This window comes from Pelophylax lessonae (genome assembly GCF_965119305.1).
Source record: "Pelophylax lessonae genome assembly, chromosome: 4".
Lineage (NCBI taxonomy): Eukaryota > Metazoa > Chordata > Amphibia > Anura > Ranidae > Pelophylax > Pelophylax lessonae.
Window position 1 is genome coordinate 355,012,067 of NC_138771.1, and position 24,117 is coordinate 355,036,183.

Below are 24,117 nucleotides of genomic sequence, written 5' to 3' on the forward strand. Positions count from 1 at the left end.
TGTGAGCTTGGTGCTGTAGGGCGGAGAAGAGACAAACCTATATTTCGAAGAAGGGAGGAGTAGAAGACCCTTCTGACACCACACTCACTCTAAAGCCTCGTACATACGCAACGATTATCGGCCGACCGATCGGCCGTCTTTTGTCCAGTGTTGTTGTGTTGGTTGAAATGTGCTCTAGACTGCGCACGAATTTTCTCGGCCAACAACCAATTTCAGAAGTGATGTCATGTTCTGGTTTTACTTTCCGTGTGTTTTTTCTTCTCTGAGCATGCCCAGTCTTGCTCATCTGATTTTTTGTCTGCCGAAATCTGTACTGACTGATGGAAAATCGGCCGTTCTGTTGACGACCAACAAAAATTTTATAGCATGCACACCAGATTTTGTTTGGCCGAAAAGTCGCAGTTGGTTGTCGAAAGCATCATACTAACAAGCCGAAAATCGGCCGATCGGACGTTGGCCGAAAATTCACGGCCAACTATCGATGCGTGTGTACGAGGCATAAGGGAAGTGTAGGGTAGGCCCCTTTCACATGAGCACTGATCGGGTCTGCCTATCAGTTTTATAGGCAGACCCGATCGGACCATCCATTGCTCTTTATGGAGCGGTGGGACACGTCTCTGTTTCCATCCGCCCACATCCAATTTGAACCTCTCGACCAAAAGCAGATAGTTGGCTGATCTGTTCCCCATCCATTAATCGACCGCCCATAGAGGAAAGGGCTGTGTCCGTGTCCGCTCTGCATAGGTGGAGCCGATACGTACCAGTCATCCACCTGCTCAGCAGAGATCAACGGCAGGGTCCGCCAGTGTTGAGGAGCCCTTAGGGCTTGCTTGTTCACATGTGACTAAATTTCTAACACTCAACAAACGCTCCTATAGCGTTAGTATGGGCGTTGGACTCGCTTTAATGAGCTTTAGTATGTGCATTAGACTGGCATTTTACAAGCGTTAATGAGGAGTTAAAAATGCTCCCCAAACGCCCTATGGACAGTTCTGAAGCGTTTTGACGATTAAAACTGCTCCACAAACGCCTATTTCATACAGTTAATAAGCTAATCTAAATGCCCTGCAACTGCCTACCAGAGCATTTGCAAAGACTTACCGTAGACTTGAATGGGAGACGTTGAAAGGCTTCAAACGCCTCCTGACTCAACATGAGGCTTTAATTTTGCTTAACGCTTCATGTTTTGATAAAAGTGTGAACAGCATTTTTAGCCTGCTTTTGATGCCAGTGTGAACTCAGCCTTAGGAGGAAGATAGGTTGTTATAGAATTCCTGAGAGTTCCATCGAGTAGTCAAAGTCCCAGTGTAGACACTGAGCTAGGCATAGTTTTTAATGCTGGAGATAAAGTCTAGTTCTGTTACCCACTCTAGTAGGGTTGGTGTTTGTGAGGCGCACCAGTGACGGGGATCACAATATGGGCAGCAGTTAGGAATTGTCGTAGGATATCTGATTTGCCATGGTTTATTTTTGTTTTTGCTAATTCTTTGGAAGGTAAAACAATATTTCAGTGGTTTTTATCTTTTTGCCTGCAGTCCCTTTTTTAAATCAGGATTTATTTTTATGTGGTGAAATGTCTGATATTACGTCTACATTTCTTTTTCATTGTCTATCTAGAACAGTGTTTCTCACCCAGGGTTCCTCCAGGGGTTGCTAGGGCTTCGTTGAGCAATGAGCAATTTCTGTTTCTCAAATAAGTTCCCACTGACGTCATTGACCTTTTTAGCGATCTGCAAGGGGGTAATTCTTCCCACAAACCATCACACTAATATACGAAGAGTTGTAGCTATAGTCATTTTTAGCAGGGGTTCTTTGAGACTGGAAAGTTATCTCAAAGTTATCTCTTCTGTGTTTAAAAGGTTGAGAAAGGCAATCTAGAGCATGGTTTATGCCAGAAAGTTTGTAAAGTATTCACTATGTTCCGCACTATTTTTTTGTTGGTCTAATCGAGTTGTATATCCTGGTAATTTTGTAGAATATCTTTCTTGAGCAGTGTAATTTATTTAGTCTGTTCGAATGTGTATTTTTTTTCTTCTCATGTTCTGTGCTTTTTGCATGTGAAAATAAACTCAATGTGAAATACCAACATGGCATTGACCTATGTGGACATCCATTTCATTTTGAGCATTTCTAGACTGTTGCCCAAGATTCCCTTTGAAAACTGTGTGTGCTTATATTTGTGGTTAAGTTAGAATTTGTTGCATCAGACAGAATATACAGATTTATCTGATAGTGGGTGTCCGTACTGCTTGAAACGAAAGTGCACAGGTAGTAACAGTAATTGCTTCATACTGCAGTATACTGAGCTGTACTCTAGGAAATCACGAGGATGAACAGGGAGCGCTGTAACTTGAGGTCACATAGTTACATAATGAGGTTAAAGAGACACCAGTCCATCCAGTTCAACGTGTGTGTGTGTGTGTGTGTGTGTGTGTGTGTGTGTGGGCTTGCTTGCTGTTAACCGTACATTGTATACCCCTGTATGTTGTGGTCTTTAAGGTGCCCATCTAATAGGTCAGAAAATGTATTCTTAGTTAAAGTAGCACACTCCTTTCCAGTAAACAATAAAGATTGGTTTCTTGTAGCCGCTTCTCCTATTTTGCTCAAGTTTAAAGTAGAGATTCAGGCAAAACCTAACTAACGCTAAACCTCACTATACTTGCCTTTTTTGCAGCCGATCTGGTCCCAGCATTAGCTGTCAGCGGTGGCGCGTGCAGGAGAGGCAGCTGACAATGGAATCCCCATAGTAACTCTATGGGTGATGTCCCTTCCCAGCCATTTCACAGCCATTGTTGGTCCTCTCCTGCACACAGCTTCCGCCATTGGAGAATAGGTAAGCACAGCGATTTTTGCTTTACAGGGTTAGGTAGATTCGTTTTAGAATGTGGCAGAGAGCAGGTTTAGCATTAGTTAGTTTTTGCATGGACTTACATTTTAAATCCGTTTTAACCACTTGCCGACCGCCGCACGACTATCTACGTCGGCGGTCAGCCCCTCACAGGCAAACTAACGTAGGGCTACGTTGCTTGCTTGTGAGGGTCTAGGGAGCGAGCGCGCGCCCCCCGGGGCGCGCTCCCGCTCCCGCGTGGTCACGGACCCCCCCGCGCGTGTGACCAGCGGACCCGATGTCCGCCGGTCACTCGGCGATCGGCGGGGGAGAGGGAGAATGTCAGGCAGCTTGTGTAAACAAACTGCCTGTCATTCTCCTCGCTGCAAAGACACTGATAAAACGGATCTGGTATGTAGATCCGTTGATCAGTGTCCTTACAGCTAGAGCCACAGCCAATCACAGTAGAAACCACGCCCCTAGGGACACACACAGCCCCTCCCTTCCAAATAAAGTTAACCCCTTCACTACCAGTGTATTTTTACAGTAACAGTGCATATGTATAGCACTGATTACTGTAGAAATGTCACTGGTAACCCCAAAAGTGTCAAAAATGTCAGTCAAGGGTCCGATCTGTCCGCCGCAATGTCGCAGTACCGCAAAAAAAATCGCAGATCGCCGCCATTACGCGTTAAAAAAAAAAACAACAAAAATGACAAAAATCTTTCCCTTTGTTAGTAAACGCGATAACTTTTGCGCAAACCAATCAAAATACGCTTTTTGCGATTTTTTTTTTACCAAACATAGGTAGCATAAAATAAATTGGCCGAAAATTTTTAAAAATTTTGATTTTTACATTTTTTTTGGGGGGAATTTCATATAAAAAAATGTGAAAAATATTGCTATTTTTGCAAAATTGACGCTCTTTTTTTGTTTATAGCGCGTGATCAAAAAATCGCACAGGTGATCAAATACCACCAAAAGAAAGCTCTGTTTGTGGGAAAAAAAGGACGTCAAATTCGTTTAGGTACAGCGTCGCACGACCGCGCAATTGTGCGTTAAATTCACGCAGTGCGGAATCGCAAAATACCCCCTGGTCGGAATGGGGGTAAAATCTTCCGGGGCTTAAGTGGTTAAATGGACAATTTAATTCTTTAGATTCCTGGTTTCTGATCCATTAAAAGACCCCCCTCAGAGCTGGGGAAATCTCCAGCCAAATCTTTTTTTTTTTTTTTTTTCTGGGGAAGTGTTAGAACCTCTTATCAGCTTTTTAGTTGTTCTTGGAGTTTTCATTTGAGGAATTGCTTCACATTTCTGCTGCCAGGCCAGGTGTCAAAGTGCAAGCTCACTCTTTCTGCATTTGGTGGGCATTGTCGTTTTGCACTGTGCCAGTTGCATGTATTGTTCATAGTGTGAACTGTAGATTAATCAGACTGCAGGAAAAATACCACACTTGTAATTGCATATAAGATTTTATTATTTTGTGGCAATTAAAGGACACCGCTTGGAGCTGGACCAGTCGGCACTCAAACTGTGTTGTCTCTTCTATCTCCAGCTGAAACATTGTATTTTGTGCACTGGCAGAGGATAGTGTATGACAAGGAAGTAATTTTTCAGGAAGGCAGGCCTAGGGTAATATGTCTCAGACGTCAGTAAATCGGAAATATTGTATGGACACATTTTTACAGATAGGTGTTGGCTGTTCTAACATTCTATTCTGGCATACATTACCACGTGTACATATATATATATATAAATAGTTCTTGATCCGTGTGACTAACTTAAATGCTTGAACAATATATCTACTGTATAGTTAGTGATTGTAAAGGAAAACCTTTTCCGTTTTGAAAATACCAAACCTGTTATACTTACCTGCCTTGTGCAATAGGCAGAGTAAGCCCAGATCGTCTACGTTTGGGGTCCCCTGCTGATGCACTTGGCTCCCCCCCCCCTCTTTATGAGCACCCCCATAGCGGCTGCTTGTAATGCAGGCTTGATCCTCTGTTGGGTTTTGTGTGTCCATTGACACAGAGCACGGCTTAAACCCCCCCCCCCCCCACTCCACTCCTTTCTTTATTGCTGTGATTTGAAAGAAGCAGGAGCCACTGTCTACTGCTGCTGCTCTAATGTCCAGTGAGGGAGAGAACGAAAGATCCGCTGCTCTTGAGCACAGCGCTGGATCGAGATTGGAGCTGATCAGACGCTTGCTGGAGAGCTCCCAGGATCCTCCATTATCCCTGCTGTTCATCCTCTATCCCGAGACCTGCTGCTGGCTCTACAATCCGTGGATCGTGTCAGAGCAACCCCTGGCTCACTCTGACATGCTTTCCTGTATTTAAAAATGCAGCAACGCCGGCTGGGAAGAAACAACCTACCCAGACAGCCTCCTGTTCTTTTGCCATCTTGGATAAGCTGCTGACTTTGCTGGCAAGGAGATGGAGATGGTGGCGGACCCTGCTGCTCCTCAGCCTTCTCATGCAACCGCTCAGGCAAGTGGCACAATACTGATCCTTACAGCTATAGAACATAGCAAAACCTTGTTATTAATCCGCATTGACCATTTGGCTGACCTGGACAAAATCCAGGGTTGGCTCTCAAAGGCTAGATTTGCAATCACGGAAGACATCACTGCCCAACACTCAGATAACCTAACCTCGCTCCAGCGTGCTGTCCAGACTCTGGTAGCTAAGTCAGCAGATCATGCTGACAACTGGGATGACTCTCCATGATTGTGGGCATACAACTGTAACTTTATAAAGACCTCCTACCCTACCTGGATTTAGGATTTTTCAGTTTGCCCATGCACATATGAGGTCCATGTTTCCCTAATTTCACCTACTCACACTCGGTCCTTGGCCCCAAGACTCTACTTCAGTAGGCAACATAGTTACAAGTTTTGGAATTGAAACTGTTCTGGCTAATTCGTTGGGGTAAACTTATTTTACAGCTCACTGTATGAGGCCTCAACTCCTGATCCAAACTGGTCCTTGTTGGAAGTACTTGGGGAGGTGAATTTACCTCTCCCCTCAGTGGAAGATGGGTATAGTTTGGAGGCTCCCCTCTCTCCCCTGGATATAGAAGCGGCTATCTGCTCTTTCTCTTATAAGTCCCCAGGACTGGACGTACTACCGATCCTGAACCCTAAATTGCAACAACTGTTTGCCAATTGCTAGAGGCGGAGAAGCTACCAGATAGTATGTACCAAGTGCATATGTTGCCTAAACCGGGTAAAGATTTGACTCAATGTGCCTCGTATAGCCTATGTCCTTAAGTTATGATCTTAAAATCCTTACCAAAGCCTTAGCCAACAGCATGATGAAGGTTTACCATCTCCTATTAACATTGACCAAACTGGCTTCATGCTTGGCAAATCCACAGACATAAATATCAGAAGGGTCCGCCTGCATCTCCAACTCCCACCTGACGAGACTGCTATAAGAGTGTTGGTAGCACTCGACACTGAGAAAGCTTTTGATAGTCTGCTGGAGTTACATGATGAAGGTATTAGAGTTGTTTGGCTTTGGCCCTATATTCGGGAAATGGATCACTTTGTTTTATAGGTCTCCAGTAGCACAAATTAAACTAAATGGCAAAATATTACCTCTGTTCCCGATCCAGCAGGGAAAAAGCCAGGGGTCCTCTATCCCGTGTTCGCACTGGTTATGGAACCCTTGGCGATGTCGGCTGTAGTAGTCGGGATCCGAGTGGGCTCGGTTGTGGAAAAATTAGCACTTTTTGCTGATAACATATTTCTTTTTCCTAGGGATCCTGGTCCTTCACTATTGAGGCACTATGGATCCTGGCTGGCTTTGCGGACATCTCGGGCCTCCATACCAATTTGAATAAATTACTTATCCTCCCGAAAGACGCTGGTGCGAGGGTGCTTGCTGATCCCAACATACCCTTGCAGTGGTCAGATACTATTGGATTCTTAAGGATTAACATCTCACCTAATGTTAAGGATTTTGGTAAACTCAATCTGGTCCCGGCATTACAGTGGAGCAGGCTGTGACTGAAAGCCTGGTCTCATCTACCATTGTCACTTACAGGCAAAATTATCTTAAGGAACATTTTCCCAGTCCTGCTGTATAGACATTCTCCAGTTTAGATTCCGAGATCTTTTTTTGGGCATTTAGAATCTCTCGTAACATATATTTTGTGGCAATACCATCCAGCTAGATTCAGTAAAAAGATACTGTGCAAACCTTGAACATAGGGAGGCTTAGCCTGCCTAGATTTTCATAGCTATTATTTGACAGCCATGCTTGCACATGCCCAAAATTAGTTGATCTCTGATGACACTAGTGTTAGAAGCGGCATACTCTGGCTCATACGAGACTTTTCACAATCGCATTTATAGAGGATTGAGAGCCCTGTACCCTCCATTAATTCCAGTGATACATGCCGTCATTAGGTATACTACTGTCACTAAACCCAACCTCGCAAGTAGTCATTGGTCCCCTAACATGGCACGCCACTGTGGTTTAACCCCATTCAACCAGAATTTCAGTCAGTGCCTGATCCCTGCTTATGGGCTACCAAAGGAATCCAATATTTAGCTGACATCCGTGATGGGAGTGAAATCTACATGTTATAAGCTTAAAAGCAAATTTCAACTACCCAACTTTTTTTTTCTTTTGATTCCTGCAACTTCGGCACGCTTACGAGTCACAATTTTAAGTCTCTTGCCCTCCATCTGGAGCAAGATGATTTGAAGGCTCTCCTTAGGGATGATACTCTCTGCAAACCACTATTCACGATCTACAAAGCATTACTACCGTCTGTTCATACGGCCTAGACAGTCTGAGTGCTTTGTAGCATGCGGAAGATCAGGAACTTGATAGTAAAGACTGGGAGGATATGTGGGAGTACCCATTTCAAAAGCTCACAGTGACAAATTTATTCAATTTAAGATACTTTACAGTATCTACCTTTATGCCACAGTAGCTCCACTGTATTTACCCCAACTCTTCTGCCCATTGCTGGAGATGCCCTAGTGAACCAGTAGGCTTTATCCACATCTTTTGGGAATGCCCACAGATTCAGAGGTGACCCAATTTATAACCACCCTTACCACTATACCAGTTCCCGAGAGAATCAGCGTTTGTCTTTTGGGACTGGTTGACTCATTTGCTTTTGCCAGGGCCTCACACACTTTATTTGGTCTATTATTATTTTATGCCAGAAAAAGTGATCATGCTTACGCGGAAGTTGGATAGGGTCCCTACACTGTCTTTTTGAAAACCATCCATTAATGCAGTAATTCCCCTTTATAAAGCTACTTGCCTATCCCGGGGCCTCCCTAAGAAGTTTGAAAAGGTTTAAAATCTATGGACGGAATCCACAATTTGATCTAGGGAAAGATGGACCGTCTCCTCAATCCTAGAACAGCCATGCCTTTTTTAACTGCCCAGTGTGACTTCCCTCTTGGATATAAGCTATAGCACAATGACTTCACTGGATCTGGTTGACAGTCAACCTGTCCAAAGAGGAGAGAGAAAGTGGCTGGAACTGCTGTGCTCGTGCACATCATTGGATTGGGCTCAGGTAAGCAAAGGATACGTGGGGGAGGGGCATAGAATGCATTAAGATAAAACACCTTCTGTTTTTAGAACCACTTTAACTTAGGACATAGTGAAGCATGGGCGCAGACCTGTCAGTATTTAGTCACAATATTTTGTCATTTGGAAGCTGTTGTGATTTTGTCTGTGTTTATGTTCTAAGGGCCAGTGCACACTAGAACGTGGTGTGGGTAACTTGCATTTCATGCACCACATTCACAACGCACTTCACTTGTGATCTGCAGCTGGCATTAGAGTTAACGACACCCCAAACACAGGTTGCAAATGCAGTGCGTTTGCCTGCACCAGCCCGTATGGTACAGTAGTATCATGCGATCCAGTTGCTGTGCATTTTTTAAAGTGGTGCATGCTCTACATTTTGTGTGGTCCGGTGCGATTTTTAGCCCATACAAATGAAAGAACTGAAATCACACTGCACCCAGATCACATGGGAAAAACACAGGAATGCACAGTGCGTTCCTATGCGATTCAAGATGTAAACTGGCCCTGGTAACTTTAATATTGATGTTTCTCTTCAGTCATGTAAATATGAAATATCATATAGGTATTTTATGATGGCAACCAGCAGGTTATTACCAGTAATGACTTGAGGTTTTCTGTGTTTTTTTTTTTTTGTCATTCTGTTCCTTAAGAAATCGGTAAATTTGAAATCCAGGTGTTTTTTTTTTTTTTTTTTTTGTATACAAGTACAGAACAAAAGAGAAAAAAAAAAAAATCGTCAAGGTTCAGCACTACAATGCATCAGCACCAGTAAGCAATGCAGCTCCTTTTTAAGAATATGAACGTAACCGTTCAAGGAGACAACATGGTATATTACAGACAACTGTAAACTTCAATATGAAATCCAAGTTTGAATTTAATTTGTAATCAAATTGTCTCCTTTCCATATACACCAGTGGTCTCCAAACTGTGGCCCAGGGGTTGAATGCTACCCTTTGCTTGCCTTTATCCGGCCCTTGGGGTACTTTTCCTCCCACTGATGCCAATGAGGGGGCACAATTCCTCCAACTGATGCCAATGATGGGACACTATTCCTTCCACTGATACCAACAATAGGGCACTATTCCTTCCAATGGCACCAATGACAAGGTGCTGTTTCTCTCCCTAATACCAAAGATACGTTGTTTACTTCCTCTGATGTCAGGCCAATGGCCACAGTCCGGCCCACCTAAATTCTGGATAATTGTAAACTGGTCCTCTTTTTAGATAGTTTGGAGACCCCTGGTATACACCACACAGCTGATGGAGTCTAGAGTGATAGACCTCCACTTTTCAAACCTCCTACCTCTGTCTGACCAGGCTGAGCTTCAACCTATCAGTTTGAGGGTACACACGCATATAAAGCATTTTTTACGGGCTTTTTTTTTTTTTTTTTTTGGGATGTTTTTTGCTTTTTTTTCTGCAAGAAAGCTCCTTTAAAGTGTAACTCTACTTTTGTTGAGGGGAAAAAGGAAAAAAAACTTTTCCCTCCTTTTTGATCTATGTACATTACAAGGATTTTAACAAACTTTGTTGCAGATTCCTACCTTTTGTTCTGAAGAAATTTATGTTTGTTTCTCTGTTCTCCTGTGCTGAGTGGGTCTAATAGGAGAGGTTTCTTAAATATCAACTAGCTGTGGCAGTTGCAGAGCACTGAGGAAATATGCTGGGCCTGCTTCCCTTTAGACGTGTTCCCATTGGGAGTATCTCACCAAAAATGACTTTTTTGTTACAGGGGATGCCTGAAATCTGCCTTGTATCTTAGTGCAGACTTCTGGGAAAATGTGGGGAAAATCAGTGAGCCAATCACACAAGCAGGAAATTACCTTTCTGGGGTGTGGTCAGTATACATTCTGTGTACAGAACGCCTCCAGGAAGCCATATTGCTTTGAATTTTCAGAAAAATACAATCGCTGCAGATAGAAAAGGAAAGGTCATTTTTAATAACATTCATTACAATATGATTTGTCACAATTGTATACACTATATTTTTTCTTTATTTGCTATTTTTCTTCCCCACGAAAGTGGAGTTACCCTTTAAAAACCTAAACCAGAATTTTTTTTTCTGCCTCTAAATACTGAGCTCAAAGTGATTGTAAAGTCTCGTCTTTTTTTACTAACAGTAATTAACATGTTATACTTACCTGCTCTTTGCAGTGGTTTTGCACAGAGCAGCCCAGATCCTCCTCTTCTCGTGTCCCTTTTTGGCTCTCCTGCCCCCACAGCAAGCAGCTTGCTATGGGAGCACTTGAGCCAAGCAGCAGCTCCCTGTGTCTATTCGGACATGGAGCCATGGCCTGGCCCTGTCCCTCCTCTCTCCTCATTGTATTACTGAATTTGACAGCAGAGGGAGCCAATGGCGCTGCTCTGCAGTCTCAGCCAATGAGCAGAGAGAATCTTGGTTAGCAAAGTGTCTCCTGCAACATCGCTGGATAGAGATGGGGCTCAGGTAAGTATGAGGGGGCCACTGCACACAGAAGGCATAGAATGTGTTAAAATAAAAAAACCTTCTGACTTTACAACCACTTTAATCTTTGCCTCTGAATGTCCTAATGTGCATTGACACACAGGATAACGTTGAGCTGCTGCTACAGGCGAAACGCAAAACTGGCCTTTCTCAGAAATAAGCCCATCATTCTTTGGATGTACACAACTATGTATTTCTGTAAAATAGAACTTTATACAAATAACCGATTGCAAAGTGATTTCAAACATTCTACTCTATTATAAAATGTAATTAATAAAAATCCACTGTATTTTCCATTTTCCATTTAAAGTAGAAAAAAAAGAGTGATGTGCTGTAGAAACCATTGCTTTGTGTTACCTGCTTTTGTTTTATGTATTTTTATCTCTAAATAGTCTACCTAAAGTTGCAGCTTTGTTGTTTATCTACATCAGCGTGGTCCACTAAACTTAGAAGAGCATGCATCAGTGACTCTCTTAGGCTAAATGCAAAATGCTCTGTTGGACTTTTTTTTTTTTTTTTGCTGACTGCCAAACGCCCCTCCCCCTTTAATGTGTAAAAAAAGGCAACATTTTTTTTTTTTAAGTTTTACATAGAGTGGAGAGGGATTAGAACACCTGTCAGTTTTTGTGTCTTTTTAGGAAGATTCCCCCTCTCCCCTCTCCCCTTTTCCCTGGAAAAGTATTTGAGGGGACATCTTCCAATGGAGACACCAGTTCTGGTGACCTGGGTGTCCCCAGGGGATTCCCTTAACTTGCAGGGATTTCCTCTCACTTCTTCTTGTGGCTATGGGACAGGAAGTTAAGGGAAATCACTACAATTGGACACAGATGGCGAAATGAAATCTGACAGGGGTTACAACCCTCCCTTACTCTATCCAAAATGAAGAAAAGAAAAAAAGTTTTGACCATAGTTTTACTTTAAAGCCGAGCTCCACCCAAAAGGGGAAGTTCCGTTTTAAGCACTCCTCATAACAACCACCCCGGTCTGTGAAGAAAGGAGCTGCTACTTTTTGTTTTGCCCATCGAACTTCCTGTGTTGATTGTTGGACACAGGCAGTTGGCTTCTGTCTCTGACAGTGGAAAGTTTGCACTGGGCTGCATACCCAATGTTTTTTTGTGTTTGATTATAGTAAAACGAATTTTTGCTGCAACTTATTGCCATTTGCTGTGTCTGTATGGCATGCTATAGGTTCAACATTCCATAGTGTGTTTTTTTTTTTTTTAAGTATTTATCCTTTTTTTGTATTGTTATGTCCTCGTTTAATCTATAATGGCTAAACTGTGTTTTTTTTTTTTTTTTCCTGAATTTTAGACAAGCAAAGAAGATAAATTATCCAACCGTATCCAGAGCATGCTGGGAAACTACGATGAGATGAAAGAAATGATAAGTGACCGACCTTTGCCGATTGAGATTCCCAAGCACACTGTTCCTCCCCCACCCTCAGATGATAAATCTGGACAGGGTTTCTTTCCAGATCAGAGACTTAGTAACTCACACCAGAGCAGTAAATGGACTCCTGTTGGCCCTGCACCAAGCACTTCTCAGTCCCAGAAACGGTCCTCATCTAGTGCCCAGGGAGGACACAGCAGGAGTAGTGGTGGCAGCAGCAGCAGTCAAAGACACGACAGGGAGTCTTACAGCAGCAGCCGTAAAAAAGGGCAACATGGATCAGATCACTCTAAATCTCGTTCCATCAGTCCAGCCAAACAGTCTGCATTAAGTTCTAGCCATTCCCGTTCTCATGGGAATGATCATCATAGCAAGGATCGGCAACGCTCTAAATCTCCAAGGGACCCTGATGCTAACTGGGATTCTCCTTCTCGAGCACCTTCATTTTCAAGCGGGCAGCATCCCACCCAGGCTTTCCCCCCATCGTTAATGTCGAAGTCTAGCTCAATGCTGCAGAAACCTACGGCTTATGTACGTCCCATGGATGGGCCAGAGTCTATGGAACCAAAATTGTCTTCTGAACACTACAGCAGCCAGTCTCAAAGCAACAGTATGAGTGAACTAAAATCAAACAGCAAAGCACATTTAACAAAGTTGAAGATACCTTCCCAGCCTCTAGATGTAAGTTGCTTTTAAAAAAAAAAAAAAACTTAAAGTTTGTGTTTAGTCTGCTCTTTTTTTCATGGCCTATTTATGTGGTTTTTTAAAGCCCAACTTCAGTCACAGGACATGCAGGGTCTTTCTCTTAAAATGTCAAAAACGTATGATGTCAGCCACCCTTAATTCATCATTATATTGAGTGCAGGGTGCGCTGGTGATGCCCCCTCATTGGATGAGTTCAGAGTTTATGATGCTCTACATTTCCACCTAGCTTCATTTAACCCTGATAGAGAGCCGGGATTAGGCATGTCAATGGAATTTTTCCAATACTTACACAGGCATGCCTACTTAAAACCAAACATGCATGTATATGCTAGGACCTTAATGAAAAAAGTTGTTTGGTGTTTGATATTTGCCCTCATCCAGCTACCATCTACAACCCCAATTCCAGAAAAGTTGATACTCTAAAATCTACTTAAAAATAGAATGCAATGATTTGCAAACCTCCTAAACCCTATTCACAATAGAACAGAACAGAAAGTAGTAAACATATCAACTGTTTCAACCAGCACACTTTGGAATTGCGCACAATCCTGGGGAACACCAGTCTAAGGAGGTGCAACCAAGCGCATTTGCTTTTTTGTAGGCTCCCGCGCCTCGAACACAGTGTTATTAAGGCATTATATTTTTTTTTCAGTGCGGGAGAATGTGCAATCTTGCGTGTGTTTCCGTATGGTATGCCCTAAAATATAGCCTGTATGCCAGAGTTAAGTGGCCTGTGGGTTGTGAATCCTCCCTCCTAGCACCAAACCTCTAATTAAACCACAGCCCTCTCATCACGCAACCGGGCTTGCTTACCTCTCACTGCCCACATTTTTTGCTTTCACGTTAAGGGGAGGTCATCGAGCCCTATACTGATCTGATAGCGATCCTTTAACTTCTCTGTACAGACAGGAGAAAGAGAGCACCACCCTCACCTCCTCCCGACCCTGTGCTCCTACCCACTGCTATGTGTTCCCTTGCTGGCAAAACAGAAAGCTGTGGCGGCTGCCCCACCTGTCCTTAGCAACCAATGATGTCATTGGCTGGTAGGACGTGGTCACTAATGCACCTCCATACCATCAGAGATGCAGCCTTTTGACCTGAGCGGTGAAAATGAGCCAAAAGGTCCCTCTCTTCTTTAGTACAGAAGACAGCTCTCGTGGTTGCCAAAAAGAATGTCAAATTTCAACTTGCCTGACCGCAGAACAGATTTCCACTTTGCAACAGACCATTTAATTAAGCTTTGGCCCAGAGTTGTAGATAGTAGCTGGATAAGGGAGCATATCTTAAACACCGAACAACTTTTTTTCATGAAAAAATAAAAAAATAAATTGAAAAATGCTGGGATGCCATTGCTGGCTATCCTGTGAAAGTGTTAGTTGCCTGACTGTTTTACATATCTACTGGTTTTGAGGCATTCAGTAGCACTGGCTCAGGATAGGTTTTCAAGACAAGCATTTTGAATTAATTTACTGTATACTTTTTCAGTGAGTTGGTGACTCAAAGTATTAAAGCCAGGGACAGTTGTATAAATAACCTTTATCTTGTATCAGGTTTTCTTTACAAGTGTAAATATTGTAGAGAAGTGTTTAATTATAAGATCCATGTTCCAAACTGGAGATAAGATAGACTGGGCCTGGCTCATAATGTAGCATTTGCTGCCCTTAGGATTAGTTCACACCACATTTCCTGTGTTCCCAAAGAATTTCTTCATGTGTGTTTTTGATGCATTCTGGTGCCTTTTTCTTCATCTCTCATTTTCTGCATTTTGATGCATTTTTCTTCATTTCAATTCAAAACGTGCTTTCCAGTGTGTTTTTGATTTGTTTGCATTTTGGCGCATTCCAAATGTGTTCCTTACAGCAAACTTCTTTTGTTGACTGCACTGATGTGAACTAAGGCAAATGGAATACATGGAAAACACTGTGCGTGCATTTTGATGCAGTTTAAAAACTTGCTGGACTTGGTCTGGTGTGGACCAGCTCTTACTAAAACCTTATTTAGCTGGGTGCATGTTCTTGATTCAGAAAAGGTCTTGTAAGAACTGCACCAGCCCTGCAGTTAACATTTGGTTTTCTGTTGTCAGGTGGGAGAGTAGCACTGTGTTGTTTTTATAAAGTAGTGCACTTAGATTTTTTTATTTTACACTGGTTAATTCATAGACCTATCTTATCTACGACAGACAGGACAGTCACTCTGCCATAGCTTCCACAGTAGATCTGGCGACATATACTGTTCTCTCCAGAATTAACCAGTGCCTGTAATATGGAACCTGGGATCCATATTGTTATACTGTGGCCTCTATTGTGGTCGGTGATCTGTTCCAGCTGTATACCAGTGACTCGCTTTAACAAGAATACCACTAGACTGGCTGAAGGCATGCTCACCTTTCTGCATTCCAATGACCAGCAGTTAGAGGCACTCCTTAAATCACAGATTTAATCGACCGTTCCTCCGTCCCATACTGGTAGTGACTTTAATTTGTCAAATTGGAGCCTTGTGTTTCAGTTGGAATGGGTTGTTACATTCATCTGAGCCTGTTTCTTGCATGGGACTGATGTCTGTATACATACTCCTTGAATGCTGTGGATGCGTTCAAGAGTATCTGACTTGCTTAACCTTTGAGGGACATTGTATCCTTAGCCCTGCTCTTGACACTGGTTAGCAACCCGCTGGTGGCCAAAGTGTGCTCTGTCCCCAACCCATCTACTTTGGCAGTATGTACTTGCAGACCTTCAGAGCATGACCTCCCATTTAGCCTATATGGCTTGAAGCCAGAGATCCACAAAAAAAAAAAAACATTCTATGAAGGTGCACCCCCACTTCTGCAAGGAAGGGGCTGATTGTGCATTCAGATGGGTCTTTAGGTAGTTTGCCTCTTTAGCCCACAGGCTGTCCCTTTATTTGCTTCTTACTTTCTTTCCTGCACTGTTGGCCAAAACATTGCAGCTTTCTTGGTCTTCCTGGGTTCCTCCCGCATCTCAGGACTCCATGCCTCTGTCCAAATGGAGCTTGGGTTTTGGAGTGTATCTTATACAGACAGTTGGCGCCCCCCTCCCTCATCTTTCTTCCATCACTATACTCTCACTATCTTAGGGGGGGAATCCTCTGTCACTGGGTAGTGTTTTAAATCTCTTGTTGTTCATGGTACTATTACTGGCTGTCGCTACCCCTTACTAAGGACCTGGCCTCTCGGAGCTCTTCAGAGGCTCCTACTGCTTCTCAAAACGTTTGCTGTTATGTTTACCCTATTACTCTTTTCTTGCATCCTTACACCGCATTCACACTGAAGCGGCACGACTTCAGGGGCGACCTGTGAAGTCGCGTGCAAGCGCGACTTTGGCACGACTGGCACGGACTTCACAGAATGAATGTCTATGCAAGTCGCTCCAGGTCGCCCCGAAGTAGTACAGGAACCTTTTTCTAAGTCTGAGCGACTTATGTCGCTCCTATTAGAACGGTTCCCGTAACACACAACGGACCGTGACTTGTCAAGCTGACAAGTCGCCTGACAAGTTGTATTAGTGTGAATGGAGACTTATTGTGGGGTGTTCAAATTACCTCTTCTGGAACCAGCCAATACTTTTGGACCCAGGCAGTCAGCACCCTTCCTAATGGCTTAAAAATTGCAAGATTCAGACAGATAGGGCTTTGCAGATGGCCATCATTGGTAGCTACCTATCACAGGGACAAGAGTCGTTTGGATTGCTGCAGCTGGATTCATAGGCGGTTGCAGTAAATTGCAGCCACTCAGCTTGTACAGAGCAGCATCAGGCTAATAGTAGTCGCAGCTGTCTACTGGTTTTCAAGTGTAGTTACATATGGACTTATTACCTGTGGTTAGGGACAGATGATCACCCCTGAACACAAACTGCTTGTGTGTAGGAGCAATTTGTCCCTAACCACATGTAATCACTCAATGTGCTTTTACATCTGAACACCTGCAGACAGCTGTGCCCACTGTGGGCCTGTCATTGCTTTGTACAGGCTGATAAGTTGCAACTATCCTCATCTGCCTTTTAAAGCAGATGCAAAAAATCTGTTGGATTCTTGCTGCAGCTAGCTAAAAAGTAAAATGCTGTTTGAATAAGTCTGCACCCCCTGCACCCATACATTCCCCTGGACCTAAGGGCCCAGGCACCTAGTGTTGACCTCGGCCTTGGTCGGAAGGCCATTGTGGTTCGATGTTTCACATTTAGAGGCACTCTTTGTTTTTAGCTTCATGTGGTACTACATAATACCTAATGTTTATATCCCCTGCGTGGGAATCCCATTGATGTAACTTTCAAATCGCCTCAATAAAACTATTGTACCAGAATAAGTCCTAAGAGTAATACTCTTCTCTGCACTGTCTCCCATAATACCATGCATTTGAATCTGGCTCTCTCCAGCTGGTTTTCTCTGCACCAAAAATAAATGTTTGCGCACCTGTTCCCCATTTCCTGTGTGGCAGCCAGAAATCTGCACTGGACTTCAGCAGGCAGAATATGATGGATTCCTATTGCAGGTGCCTCCTGTTAGAGATGGGTTAAATCAAGATAATTTGGTGGAACCTGGAGTACTTGGCTATATGTCCTCTCTCTGTGGCTGATCTGCAGCTTTTTAAGGAAGGTTCCCTAGTTGCCTTTCCTTGTTCTTCCCTTAATAGGGTAAATGTTCTAAGTAGTGAGGCTTGGTTTCCTATTCCTAGGTCCATGGCTTCAGACGGTTCACTGGACCAGGATGGGTTAGGGGCTTAATAGTCATGTTAGGTGCTCAAGTAAAGGAGTTAAAGCAGGTCATGCAGAGTCCTTTTGTCAAGCCCAAGAGACACCTCTGGGTGTTTTTAAGTGGATGTTAATTTTGTTCTGGTGCCCTTATTACACCAGTCTGGGTTTTAGGGGTATACCTTCCATCCTTGCCAACCCTTGTGAGGTGCCTCTCATATAGCCGATCCCCTTTAGTCATGCTGAATTCATGGATTGTACCCTTCAGTCCTCTACTGCTCTCTTCAGGACTCTTTTGGGGGCTACCGCGCTGTGATGATTCTGTCATCTTTGGGTTATCTTGCATCGTTAACTCGGTTGTCTGGTTTTGTGGCCTCCTTCCAATCATATCATTTTTCCCAAGGGGTAGAAGTCTAGGGTTTGGCCTTCTCATATAAACTGGCTGGTCTTTTTTTTTAGAAACTGGTTTTAACGCTCCCTTTGGGAACTATTCTTCTGGAGAATTGTCCCTGTGTTTTTCCGTTGACCACTTCATGTTGTGGGCCTGTTTCTTAATCAGGTGATTGTTGTTCCACCTGCTTTTGGTGCTTTTTTCTTTTTTCCTCTGTCCTACTGGTTCAGACTCTGTGTCCTTTTCAAGTTGAATCATTTGCTACTGCTGGTGATCTCCTCTGTCCTGGTTTTGAGCATCAGGTTGATCCTCTGTTGGCCACTTCATTCTTGCACTGGGCAATCTGGTTGAGATTTGGGCAACTGTCTTTAAGATGATTGTGAGTTGCAGAGACAAGCCCCATTCTCCCCTTGTTGGCCTGCTTGTATGTAGCTTTCCACCACTCAGGAGCTCTTGCCATTGGTACTGCTTTTCCAGAAAGTTGAAGCAAGCGAAGTGGAGGAGGGGGTTGTTTTAGAGGCTGGCTAGCAATTTATCTGTTTGCCAGTGTCTGAACCTCATGCAGTTGACAGTATAACCCAACGGTGTCTGAATTACAGTGTTCCTCAATAGACTCCAAATAACAGACTTTACAGTAAGTACAAAAATGTTATTTCTCTGTTGACTAGTGTATTTAGGGAGGCAGTATCCAACTTGTAAGCGTGAAATGTTTATCAGGGGCCTATTTCGTTTTTTTTTTTTTTTTTTTCTTTTCATTTTGTCCTTCTGGCAAAGGACTTTGTTGCTCCTTTAAAGAGCCCCCTGGCTCTTATATTGCATCTACCAACTGCATTCTAGAGTAATTAGTCATTTGCTGCTTATAGCACATTATGGAAAATGTTACTGTTGTGTGAAGCATTGTAAGTTTGAAGTATGCTGCTTCAGCCTTTGTCCTTGCCTGGTAACTACTGCAGCTGAACCACTGTAGCCTCAAATGTAATACAAACATTTCCCCTTATTTTGTGATAACATATGTTTGCTCTACACCCCTGAATATATATTATTATGGATATTTCTCTGTTACACAGGCTTCTGCATCCGGTGATGTAAGCTGTGTGGATGAAATTCTTAAAGTAAGTATTTTTTAGGTTTTGTCAAAAAGGATAAACTGTATCTTTGAAATAAAAGTGAAAACTAAAGGTTTTACCATTTCACGTTTGTCAGTAATACTAAGTAAAAAGTTCAGCACTAAAATATGTGATGTAAATGATATCAAAACTGATAAAGATAAAGGAATATAAATATATGAACCCTATAAAAGTACGACATACATGAAATTCTAATTTCTTTTGTTCATCGATGGACACATCGCTCCATAAGTCCTAACTAGTGGGTTATATTGCCTCCTCCAGGAGTAGGACTAGGCAAAACAAAAACACCTGGCTACGCCCATAGACCATCCTCAGCTGGTGTATAATCCCCTCTCTGCACTTCAGTTTTAATCTGTCTAGTCAGGAGTGATGACCTAGGCTCCCAGCTAGGATCTCTGGTCCTAGAAATTTTCTCCTTCCTTACATCTTTTTTTGTTTTCTCTCGCGGCCCGCAGGGTATCGGATTTGGCGGCATTATCCTTTTGCAGTCCCTATTTAGTGGTCCATAGGGATAAAGTAGTTCTTCGCCCCTGTCCTTTATTCCTGCCCAAAGTTGTCTCTGACTTCCATTTGGATGAGGACATTGTGTTGCCTTCCTTGTGTCCCAAGCCGGCTTGTCCCAAGGAATTTGTTTTTCATACCTTGGATGTGGTTCGTGCAACTCGGGTGTGTCTGGCAGCTACTGAGTCTTTTTCGGTGGTCAGACTCGCTTTTTGTGGTTACGGAGGACCAAGAAAAGGGCTGGCTGCTTCTTCGGTTTACCATTTTCAGATGGATCAGACAGGCGGCTCAGGCCTATTCCATTAAAGGTCGGGGTTCCACTGCGCATTCTACTCGGGCACTGAGTGCTTCTTGGGCCTTCCGTCATCAGGCTTCAATATCACAAGTTTGCACGGCGGCCACTTGGTCATCCATACATACTTTCATGAAATTCTAGAAGGTTGATACTTTGGCATCTGCGGATGCTTCTTTTGGCCACAAAGTTTTACAGGCTGCTGTTTAAGAGGGGCTGTTCCCTCTTGAGGGGTGTTTTTTTTTTTTATTTATTTTTTTTTAAACCTATATTTCTCTTTCGTTCATTGATGGACACAGGTTCATATCTTCATTGACCATTGGCTAATGCTGTTCTTCCTAGGAGTAGGACACTCGGCGCAAAAGGGTTAATAAAAGTTAACTAGACTTTGACTATGCCCATGGGGGGTATATTCCCACTTCCTGCTATAGGACATCAGTTTTTTTTCTGCCTAGTAGGAGTAAGGACTTGGTTCCCTGCTGGGATCTCTGGTCCTGGCATTATTTCTCAATTTTAATGTTTTTATTTTTTTCCTTCTACAATCAAGCCGTTCCTGTGAGAACTGCAATCAACTGCAAGACTGGGTGATGCACTGAATATTTTAGATCCTTAAGGTCCCCCCAGTCTGGCCAGCGAGTGTGTGCCAACTTTAGCTCCACGCCCAGTCGGCTGCGACATAGCCCCACTGGACGGGGGCTGGGCGGCGAGTGGAACACCTCGCAAGGACGCACACAACTGAGTTGCGGCCTGAGTCGTAGCGTACCCCTGGCCCGCAGCTCCCCCCATTCCAAGATGGGGAGGTATACTGCCTGGAGTGGTGCCCAAATGGTCTCTAAAGTTATGGTGAGTAACTTATTCCCCCCTTTTTTTTTTTCCTCCTCTGGGAAACTTAAGATGGAAGCAGCCCATTCTCAGGTGGCCGGTCCCTCCTGTGACCTGCCGACCCCTCTGGTACCCCATTGTCAAATGGAAAAAAAAGGGGTCTTTTGTGCTAGGTTTTGAATCGCTTTGTGAAGGTTCAAAAATTTAAGATGAAGTCTATTCGCACAGTAGTGGCTTCCCTTCAGCAGGGCCTCCATCGACATCAAGGACGCCTATCTCCGTATTCCAATGTATTGCGGTGGGAGAAGGGAATGATCAGTTCTTGGCGTTACCCTTTGGTCTCACATTAGCTCTTCGGGTATTCAAGAAGGTGTTGGCCCTGGTACTTGCCTTACTCAGAGAGGAATTGCGGTACTGGGATACCTGGATGATCTTCTTTTGCGAGCAGGATTGCGTTCCATCTTACAGAATGATCTGGAAATCACTCTGCGAAGCTCTGACTCCGTCCAACAGGTTGGATTATCTGGGATTGCCTCTGGATTCGGCCACGGCTCGAGTGTTTCTCGCGAAGGAGCAACTGCAAAAGCTGCAGCATGCAATTCACTTGCTGTTGGGCAACAGCTGGTCATCTCTCAGGACTTGCATGCAAGGGCTGGTGTTGATGGTTTCCACTTTCAAGGCGGTTCCGTTTGCTCAGTTTCACACAAGACCTCTGCAGAAGGAGATCCTGGCAAAATGGGACAGGAATCCAGGATCCCTGGACAATCTGATCAGGTTGACCCAGGATACGAGGGGCACCTTGCTGTGGTGGCTCTGCTCTCCGGCGATTCGTCAGCGAAAATCCTTCCTTCCCTTATACTTATACTGACGGTAATCTCCATGGACTCCAGTTTGTCTGAGTGGGGAGGTACCCTGGAAAGACATTCGGCCCAGGGGGTTTGGACTCGCGAGGAGCCACTCTGTCGACCAACATCCTGGAAATTCGGGCGAGCAGACTGTCCTGTCCCAGTGGACGGATCCTCTCCAATGGTGTCCGGTAAGGATTCAATCAGAAAACGCCACAGGCATATGGCATGTGTCAATCATCAAGGGAGCACAAGGAGTGCCCTTGAGGCCAAAGAAGTGGCTGGTATTCTGAGATGGGCAGAACGACATGTTCCAGCCCTTTCTGCTCTGCACATTCCAGGGGTGGAAAATTAGCAGGCAGACTACCTCACCTGGCAGGCTCTGAGGCCGGGCAAATGGTCTCTCCATCTGGAGGTGTTTCAACAATTGTGCCTCTGGTGGGGGACTCCCGATGTGGATCTGCTGGCTTCTCGTCTCAACAGGAAGGTTCAGAGGTTCGTAGCAAGATCTTGAGACCCCTTTGCAGACGCACTAGACACTCTGGTGGCCCCTTTGGGTAAGTATCATCTAATTTATGCCTTCCCTCCTTTACAGCTCCTGCCAAGACTTCTGCGCAGGATCAGCAGAGGGATTCCAGTGATCCTGGTGGCCCCTGACTGGCCTCACCGATCTTGGTACACGGGGTTGGTAAGACTGGTCGCTGATGCTCCTTGGTGGCTGCCTCTCAGAGAAGATCTGTTGTCTCAAGGTCCAATCTTCCATCCTGCTTTAAAGTCGCTGGCTTTAACGCCCTGGCTATTGAAAGCCCAGGTACTGAAGGATAGAGGATTGTCCGATTTGGTGATTCCTACTCTAAGAGCAAAAAAATGTACTTCCCGCACGATCTATCATCGGGTTTGGAAGGCATATATTACTTGGTGTGAGGCTCGGGGTGCCTCCCCCGTGGTTCGTGCCATCAGGGTGTACCTGGCGGCGACTGAAACAATTCGTACATTGAATTCCCTATTTGTACTTACGGATGGACCCCGTAAGGGGCAGGCTGTGTCTGCTGCAACTATTTCCAGGTGGATCAGGCAGACGGTTGTGCAGGCCTATTCCATTATGGTCCGGTCCCTCCTTTCCCTGTCAAGGCGCATTCTTCAAAAGCGCTAAATGCCTCCTGGGCCTTCTGTCATCAGGCATCGGTGGCCTAGGTGTGCAAGGCGGCCACCTGGTCATCTGTGCATACGTTCACTAAGTTGTAGAAGGTGGACGTCCTGGCATCTGCGAATGCTGCTTTCGGCCATAAAGATTTGCAGGCTGCATTTGTGCAGGCTGCGGCCTCTTGAGGGTGTTTTTTTTTTTTGTCCTGTTGGTGAGCCGCAGTTGTTCCTGGTTGGACTCCTTATTGCCTGGTTGGCTATTTTTTTCTATTAGCCATTTTTTTTTAACAGTTTTTGCAGTGTGCCCTCCTCTCATGACACTGCTTTGGAACATCCGAACGGTCAATGAAGATATGAAGCTGTGTCCATCAATAAACGAAAGAGAAAACTGGATTTTTTTGTCTTACTGTAAAATCCTTTTCTCTGATGTTCATTGACGGACACCTCAACCAACCCCTCTGTGGAGTTGGGATATGTATTCTTCTGACACTGCTTGTTACAAAACTGATGTCCTAGAGCAGGAAGTGGGAGTATACCCCCTGGGACCTTCCACGGGCGTACTCAGTCTTGTAACTTTTGTTAACCCTTTTCCGCCTAGTGTCCTACTCCTAGGAAGAGCAGCATAACCCAACGGTCAATGAAGATATGAAGCTGTGTCCGTCAATGAACATCAGAGAAAAGGATTTTTACGGTAAGACAATAATCCCATTTTTTCAGACGGGGCTCTTGTGACCTCTTTAGGGGCTCTTATGGTTTAGCCTTGGGTTGTTTTTCCCACCCCCCTGTGCCCGTCGAGCGAAAGAGAAAATGGGATTTTTGTACTTGGGGTAAAATCCCTTTCTATGAGTTAGACAGACACAGCACCCACCCGTCTATGAAGTTCTAATACTCTTTGCTACTAAACTGATTACCTAGAGCAGAGAAAGGGGTTTTATACCAGCTGAGAACGGCCCATGGGCGTAGCCAGGTGTATTTTTTTTCTGCCTAGTCCTAATCCTGGAGGAGGCAATATAACCCACTAGTTATGATTTATGGAGCGCTGTGTCCACCGATGAACTCAGAGAAATGGATTTCACGGTAGGTACAAAAATCCAGTTTTCTCTTTCGTTCATTGACGGACACAGCTTTATATATTCATTGACCGTTTGGTTATGCTACCCCCTACAGGAGTAGGACACTAGGCTGAAAAAAATTGACTACTCCTCTAGGGCAGTCCTTGAGGGTATACTCCCAGTTCCTGCAATAGTATCTCAGTATTTTTTTTCTGCCTAGTCAGGAGTAAGGACCTAACTCCTTGCTGGGAGCTTTGGTCCTAGCACTTTTTTTTTTTTCCCCTTTTTT

At 44.1% G+C, this 24,117-nt stretch overlaps 1 protein-coding gene across 3 annotated transcripts in view; it reads left to right on the forward strand.

Annotated features, from left to right (window-relative positions):
- AFF4 (ALF transcription elongation factor 4) overlaps positions 1-24,117 on the forward strand; it is a 216,451-nt gene that overhangs the window by 84,255 nt on the left and 108,079 nt on the right. For all 3 annotated transcript variants that reach the window (XM_082254480.1, XM_082254481.1, XM_082254482.1), the window contains 2 exons: positions 12,167-12,925; positions 19,111-19,155. In XM_082254480.1, the coding sequence (XP_082110606.1) occupies positions 12,167-12,925; positions 19,111-19,155 (804 nt within the window). The remainder of the gene's footprint in view (positions 1-12,166; positions 12,926-19,110; positions 19,156-24,117) is intronic.